The sequence below is a fragment of the Puntigrus tetrazona genome, chromosome 10 (genome assembly GCF_018831695.1).
Source record: "Puntigrus tetrazona isolate hp1 chromosome 10, ASM1883169v1, whole genome shotgun sequence".
NCBI classification, from domain to species: Eukaryota; Metazoa; Chordata; class Actinopteri; order Cypriniformes; family Cyprinidae; genus Puntigrus; species Puntigrus tetrazona.
Window position 1 is genome coordinate 12502116 of NC_056708.1, and position 8369 is coordinate 12510484.

The following is an 8369-nucleotide window of genomic DNA, read 5'->3' on the forward strand; positions in this document are numbered from 1 at the left end:
AATGTTTACTAACATATATTTATAATATAAAAACCTGTATTTGTTAAACACTTAATTTTTTTATTTAATTGTATTTTTAGAGAACATTAACAAATGAGATTTCATTGTAAAGTGTTTGTAAAGATTTATAAAAATTTATGTATCTCTAGATTTAAAAAATTGCTAAATACTAAAGTTAGTAAATACAGCACTATGAAAAGCAGACTAAAGTGCTGAACGGAGAAAACCAAATCCAAAATAATAAAAAATGCAATTCCTTCAACTAAAACTTTCCAGTTGCAAATTTATATTAGATAATTAATGACAGATTAAAATAGATGTAAATGCGGTCTCAGACTTTTGAACCTCTACAGACAAAATACACTGTTTCCAGCTCGATCTGTCTGACTCTGCAGGTCATCCAGCGAGAAACGCAACAAAGACAAAGACTGTGGGTTACAGGAACTGATGGGGCATAAAGAACCACTTAGTTTGGTCGTAGTATTGCCCAGTTGCCCTTTACGTCACACATATCCACACCTCCCATGTGTAACGCCACTCTCCACTGCTGTCCTTAATCCTTCACGGCTTTTAATCTGCGTCTCAGCCTGTAAAAACACCCATACGGTTGGAGACGCTCTCCAGCATGCATGTGTCTGCATCCATACAAGCTGCACGAAATTGGCTTGCCATATTCCAGGGATTAGCATCTGATTTTATGGATTACTGACAATGCTTTCACAGTTTAGAGCAGATGACTGTGGGAAACAACAAAAGCGTGGCACACGCTGCTTCAGACATCACAGGATGTCTAGTCCTTATATAGTAAAGCTTCCTGTCCATGTGGCCAGATTTACTCAGAAATGCATTTCGGTGTTAGAAGCATGCGGCGTGACTGAAATACAAATGCAGGTGTATTACTACTGTCTGCTTGAAAATGAACTGTTAGTAATTCCATCATGTTTTAATATGTTTGATCGCTTTTGGCCATATGCGTGTGGCATGCCTTTGTCTAACAGACTTTAAACCATGCGAGTTCATTAATGGTTAATAAGGAGGAGTGAGCAGAAAGTGACAGTAGTGGGTCTTTACGAAGGAAGAGGGATATTCTGCAAAGCTTAAAGCCAAATATGACATCATCTCCTATGGGAGTGTCAATCATCGTCTAATGTATTCAACAACTACAACTACTAACTGTTAGATCATAAATGAGCCTGGTTTTATCATCAAAGCCGCACCGTTTCGATGCAGAGGCTTTTTCAAACCGTCCTTCGAAAGCCTTTCCATTTGCCAAAATGAAAAAAAAAATATGTACGCAATATTTTATTTAAAAATTAAAACCACAGATCATTTCATACCGCATTTTCTTTCTGCATCCTTGTTACATTAGCTACGATAAAGCTGAAGAGATGATATAAAAAATGAGGAATACACACAATGACCTGATTTCCCGTGCAAGACTCCCCCTTCTCGCACAGATGCAAGGCTCCTCCACAATACAGTCAAAAGACTAGGAATGACGGAGGCCCCATCGCCATGGTAACTGGGTTTGTGCAGCTGAGCATTGCGCTTGGAGCAGTTGCTGTGGTTATTGGTGAAGGATTGGAACTGGCCCATTAGCTCCACGCCTCCAAACATCCAGGGCTTAATAGGTTTGTACAACATGGCCGCTGGATTTATCGAGCTAAGATGTTGTTTTAATATTTATGACATGATCACTTTATGCACTGTATGAACCCCCCAGATCTTTTATTAGGGCTAGACGGTATCTTGCCCCTGTCTTTGACATTTTTAACAGAAAATCACTCAACTACATCGCCACTGAAATGTTTAAAAAATTCAGCAACTATTTTTAAGGTAATAATCATTTTTGTTTAGTTTAGAAAAAGTGAATAGCAATTGCCCCAAAAGGCTATCAGCCCCGACATAATACACTTTAATTATTAGCTTTTTTTAGCAGTAGTAAAAACAAACAGTAATTGTTATTTTTTCGATTTAATAAATCACACTAAATTTTACAAAACGAGAAGTGATTTTATAGCATCCCCTGAGGAAAACATCTGCTGTACGGCTGCTCTGTGTACTGCGTGACAGATTCAGTTCAGGATCTGAACACAAAGGCTTGTTATTTCCCCTCAGTCCTCATTATTTTCTATAGGCTTGAATTCTGCAGATGTAGAGAAAAGGGACTTCAGCTATGATCAATACTCATCCAGGTTTCTCTTCTCAGCTTCAGAATTCACTTGGAAAATACAGCTGTCAGCACCACGGCCAGTCGATCAATAACAACATCTCAAAGCCAGAGGACCGCACATACTATTGAAAACCCATCAGCTAAAGTATCTGCCTTTATACTTGTCCATCTGCGACGTTTTACAGTAAGTGAGTAATAAAGCAGCTTATACCTAAATGCCTCTGCTTTACAAAAGTCAGTCACATCTTTGTATACAAATGCAAAATATACTTTGTGGAAATTGTGATGTATTCATTAACATACAGCGTAGCCAATAATATATGAAAATAAATACAATTTAATCCCATTATCAAATTGGCTATAAAGTGCATTGCTTCTTGGGCAAATGAGGTGTGAGCCTGCCCTCTAGGGGTCATCAGGAGCTGTGGCTGGCTGATTCGCCTCAAAAAAAAAAAAAGTTGAATTTTACAATGCAAATCAAATTGCGTTGGATTGTAGTTATCAAAATGTAACGGTTCATAATGGTGCTTTAGGGACAACACTGGTGTTCAAACTCCTTTTAATGAGTTTTTACGTTCTTTTAAGAAAGATAGAAACACAAATGTAAGAGAACTTATAGATTTTGATCTAACGAAAAGGATGGAAACACAATAAAACAGTTTCCTTTACACACCTTATTTGTTAGTTAAGTGCAGGAGAAAAGACGACACGTGACACCAGACGTTTCTATGAGGGAAAAGATGAGCGTTTTTTCTTCTTCTTTTTTTTTAATCTGAGGAATCAGAGTAAAAACAAATGTCATGTACAGCACAAGTACTGAAAGAGCAGTTAGGTTGTGTGTGTTCTGCACTCATATTTTACATTAGCACAGTTCTAGAATCTTCTAGAATCCATTTTGTAAACTCTGCTAGTACCTTAGAGCGATTTCTAAATCATTTCAAAATCATATACTTACAATTCTGTAAATATATACTGTACATACATAATATTAATATAGAAATATGGTTATCTAATGCCGTTTTAAGCAGCACTTTTTTTGCACGATGATAAATGTAAAGAAAGTTAGGAAACAGCTAATTCTCGTTCCTTCTTTGTTTTTGAAAGGATACACAGTGCTAATTTATTAAATCATGTAGGTGAAGTCAGTAAACACAGTGCGGCACATAGAGCCATGAGTTTTCTGCAAAGAGATGCTTTAGTTTTTAGGGTTTTTTTTCGTTTTTTCTAAACAGACAGCAGAGAGATCGCTTACACATAGCCCTCTGTGACAGGCCTTGCCGTATTTTGCTAGTTTGACACCAAAAGCAAGGTTAATGTAAAGTAAAAAGGCAATTATCAAACAATATGCGGAACTTAGCGTGTGATCAGCATGTCACGATCTTTCTTAGTTAACGTCCGTCGCCAGTCACAAGGATCGTTTTCCATGTAAGTGAATGGAAGCGCTAACAAAAACCGATATTGTGAAATCGCGGTCGCACAAAAGGCAGCTCATCGTGAGATGATTCATCCTGGTTTTTCGGACAGATGAACACCTCCACGCTCCTGACACGACAAGAAATATTCACGACAATGAGAGCCACTAACAAGGCGGCCTTAATGAGCCTGCAATCTTAAAATGGGTGCGCAATCACTTCCAGGACATGCATCCCTTACGCTGCTCTGAGTGTTAACACATCTGCTTCTCATCCTGATCACGCACTTCTTCAGCGTTTGCTAAGCTGTGCTGTTACGGTCAAAGATTTATAAGGTTTAAAGTACGCATTGGTTAGTAACTGGTTAGAACTGTGACGTGTAATATGAGCTGATCTCCAGTGTTGGTAAAAAAAATGAGAACTAAAATAAGACATTAATGCCACCTGAATTCTAGAATTGACAGGAAACAAGCGTTAGAACGGCCAATGACTTAGTAACACTTTAAGATAAGGTTGTTCTGCGAGTTTGTTACACTGAACTAACAATAAAAATCCTTTAACATTTATTAATCTTGATTTAAGTTAACTTTAACGTAACGATAGTCAATTTTTACATTAAACAGGTTAACTTTTGTAATGTTGCATTAACCAACACAAACTAACAAATAAGCAGCTCATTCGTTTATAAATAAACATTACGTTTAATTTCAAGTTCTTGAGACCTTTAACTGTTAGCATTTTGAACCGTATCGTAAAGTGTTACCCGACAACGACAAACATTTCGGTTCATCGTACCAAAACCTCAAAAGCGATAATACTGAATTAAAATTCTATTTTAATACACTTGAAAAGCTTGTTAAAGGAGCTTGTTAAAGTATCACTGTATCAATACAATCTGACAGACGAAATAAAAATTAAATTCAGGTGCATTTTAGTTTAGCTACATACCTGTAGGGAAATTATTTGATTTATTGAATCTGAGCAAAAAGGTTTTTGTAAGTTTGGTCTGATATGAAGTGAAGGGTCCCTCTGGAGACACTGAAATCACATTGGCAAAAACTCTCAAGTGCTTATAATTTATGGAATGGCAACAAAAGTAAAAAGGCATGTATTGGTAAGCATGCTGTGTGTGTGTGTGTATATATATAAAAAAATCACTAAAAATATAATTTAGTTATAAACCATTTCATTAAAAAGAAACTGAACACTGTATGAAATGTATATGTTACGAAAAAAACAATCTACAATAACAAAACATTCAATACAGAAGTCAAAAAAGGCTGTAAATGGAATATAGAGAGTGGAATGTGTTTGTTTTGTCTAGATGAAGTGCTGAAATGTTTCAGAAAAATACACAGTCAATTAATTCCAGGGTGACGGACAAAAAGTAAACAACCTCAGAGGAACCCTAAATATCGACTTGTGGTTTTTTAAAATAAGTGTTTTTGCTTTTCATATATTAATCCCTTTTTAAAAGCTACTTAGGAATTGTTGATCATAAACCGGTGTGTTTAGGAATGTGAAATATCAGGTTTACATTGCCGTCTATTTTGGGAGCGCACAGCTTCTTTAAATCTGTACACACACACACTCTCTCTCTGCCGCATACACACATGAGATGATGAGAAGAGGTGGTTAGGTTTAGTTGTCTTCCTCTTTAGCTTGAGAGAGGGCTTTCTCTGCGCTCGCCGAACCCTCGAAGCGCTGGGAGGCGATGGCAGCTTGATGGGACATGCTTTTCCTCACAATGTCCCCCTTCCTCCATAGCGTAATCTCCTAAAAATGCACGAAAGATGTCAAGAATATGGGCATTTAATAGTTACAATCTCATTACTGGCTTTCTATTTATATTCACAGGAAAGCGAAGACCAACCTGTTGTTTGAAGTAACGCCTTTCCTCTTCATCAATGAGCACGAGATTCAGGTAATAACGAACAGAGAACTTCTTATTAATATCCCTCATGGTCGGCGTCATCTCGTACCCGGCCAAAAAAAGACGGATGGGGATGGATTCGCCTAAAGCCAGTAAAAGTTCAAATTCAGCACGCTTCATTTCAACACAGAAAAAAATGATTAAGTTGTAAAAATGTTAAAATGAATACTTATAAATGTATACGTTAGGAATTGTTTCATACCTCGCACAGGTGCTCCATCCATAATCTCGTACTTTGCAATGGTGTCGTTTTCATGGTACACATTCGGCCCCGTCCCTGTTGTCTCCCGTTTAATAATATCAATCTCCATGTGTTTGATCTTAATTCGCACCAACAGGAAATAGATCTTCCCTACGATCACATCTTTCAGGTGATACCTGGCAGTTTTAAAAAACAGGAAAAATTAAAACGTAACCAAAAACATATACTCCAGTCCTCTGGCTGTTTTTTTGACTTACTTGGACTTGTTGTACTCAAACTCAATGTGTAGACAGTCCTCAATTCCCACCTCCATCTTTATGGAGGAGTTGAGTTCTGGATATGTGCTGAGTGTATGCACTACAATGTCCATCTCTTTGCAGATGTCATTTAGTCTCCTGCTGATGGTCGCTCGCAGGAAATAGCTTAAAGAAAAAAAGAGAGTTTATGAGAAAACCAGCACTCTGCGGGAGCTTCTTTCCATGAGCTACACAACTGAAACATACCGTAATTTTACATTCTGCCCTGTGTAGGACTCGTACGGTTTCTCCACGTGTGTGAACTCAAAATCAAAGGTCTGAGATTGAACCATTTCTCCAGGCCGAGCTAAATCCTTAACCAGAGACACAAATTCATGATGGTTTCCTCTGTCGTAGTACAGCTCTACGAGAAAAAAGACGCAGGAGAGGAAAAATATTACTATACATGCTTCCATTCTTTCAGGTGTGAACAAAAATGTAAGGAATTATTAGATTTGGCAGGTACTGAACAATATTGCATTATTAAAGACATTTTGGGGGGTAAACTGTGTCTTTATAATAAATAAATAATAAATAAGGTTGAATAAAGATCTGAACAAGGCTTGGGGGAAACAACACTTTCTTTGCATTTTATGGAAAATGTCTTAGAAATGAATTAACTGTATAACCATATAACAAAGAGAAACAATAGTATATTTTAGGTTAACTGTTCATTACTGGTGACTAGCATCCTGGTTCCTCTTATACCGCCTTTTTACTAGAGATAGGAAATCGACTCATTTAAGAGAATCGGTTCTTTTGAACAGCTCATTTAAAAGAACAGGAGAATAAATTACTCAATAATTATTTTACAGGTATAAGTACGCATATTGCTGTTCATTATCAGTTCTTTACCAATGACAAAAACTGTCCGAGCAGGGCGGTTCTCAGATCAACAGGTCGGTGAGTGTTGGCCGAATTTCAGCATACTATTGTATTACTTACGCTATTTCTAAAATATAGATACGATCGAACCGAATCGCTAAAGGAATCATTAAGGCATGTTTAGTGAACCGGTTCACCCGATTCACTGAAAACATTCGTTCACGAATCAAACACCGCCAATGTGTCATATGTCACGAGACTAGTGTTTGTAATTTGACACTTCAACACATTAACACGCTATTGCTTAAATGTGTACCCCCTTGAAATAAACGTGAGTTACAAAACAAATTTGGCCTCGGCACATCCAAACAAACGAACACAAATGTAAACGCTGAACTGTATTTAACGGCCACGGCACGGCACATACGTTGCGTCATCAAGCATCGCTCGTTCACACGTCGTTCTTACCGATTTGCCCGATAAACTCTATTTTGATCCCTTGATGCTCAAGCCTCTTTCCTGGGTTTTTCAGGGTAACGTTGACTTTCCCAGAGACTGTCTCCCCGTCGTAAAACAGAAAGTATTTGTCCTTTTTCCCGTCTTCTGTTTTGTGCTCGGCCTTTTTTCTCGTCTCTGCATCATTCAGGACTATGTCGATTTCAGCACTTTGTCCGAAACTGAAGAAGCTCATCCCGAAACCTTGTGCTGGACTGGAATCCTTTAGTATTCTAACACCTGGTCCAATTCCACATCAATACAATCGCGTCCTGTTCACGAACGAGCTGCTCTATCTTCTGCAATGCATGCACGTCTATAAACAGGCTGTTTAAAATGCTTCGAGCTAATTCTTCATATATTAATTAATTAATACATGCAGAGGATTTTTCGGCAATGTACAAACAGACACAAGCTTCAGAAACGAATTTACTACCGGGATAGTCCACGTAAATATCGTTTCAAAATAAAAGTCTTGCAGAGGCGACTGAAATTCACCAAGTCTACTGTACATAAGAGGAGTCGTATTAAGGGGTTGTTTCACTTTTTAATAATTTGATGCAAAAAAAAGTTATTTTATAACATAGGCATGCAATATTGCACGCGGTTTCTGGAGGTTTTAAAAAGTTCAAACCTTAAATTAAGGCTTTAATGTCATACGTCTTTAAATCATTAAACATAAAAGGTCTTAAAAATCTTCATAACTTCATAAAAGCTGGAGAAACCCTTTAGGAGAGCCCTGTTTTTTTTTTTTTTTTTTTTTTTTTTTTGTTTTTTTGTTTCTTAAATGCACCCTGACTTATCATAATCGTAGTTAATGCCTCCCTCTAGTGAGCACAGCTAGTGATAGCACAATTCAACACAAACACCAGCTGCAAACATTCACATCGTTAGCACACGCATATTTTATTGAAAACATAAAGGATTTAGTGCAAATTTAGGAAGCCAAGTCCAACGAGATATATAGACTATTTGACAGGCGTATGAGTGCCAAATGGTTTCTAAGTCTTAGCGCACTCAGCCTCTTAAATAT

At 37.4% G+C, this 8369-nt stretch overlaps 1 protein-coding gene across 1 annotated transcript; it reads right to left on the reverse strand.

Moving 5' to 3' along the window:
* Positions 1-2896: 2896 nt before the first annotated feature.
* Positions 2897-7793, reverse strand: vps26bl (vacuolar protein sorting 26 homolog B, like). Its single transcript, XM_043250281.1, has 6 exons — positions 7310-7793; positions 6224-6380; positions 5978-6142; positions 5721-5896; positions 5459-5601; positions 2897-5361 (listed from the first exon to the last, which is right to left on the reverse strand). Exons 1-6 carry the CDS (start codon positions 7530-7532, stop codon positions 5227-5229), a joined length of 999 nt encoding a protein of 332 aa, XP_043106216.1. The 5' UTR covers positions 7533-7793; the 3' UTR covers positions 2897-5226.
* Positions 7794-8369: the final 576 nt, after the last annotated feature.

Coding starts and splice junctions, on each gene's coding strand:
- vps26bl (XM_043250281.1), bottom strand. CDS start 7,532: ATGAGCTTCTTCAGTTTCGGACAAAGTGCTGAAATCGACATAGTCCTG. Junction 6,381..7,309: donor AGAGTTTATCGGGCAAATCG/GTAAGAACGACG, acceptor TTTTTCTCGTAG/AGCTGTACTACGACAGAGGA. Junction 5,602..5,720: donor GGATGGAGCACCTGTGCGAG/GTATGAAACAAT, acceptor TACTGGCTTTAG/GCGAATCCATCCCCATCCGT.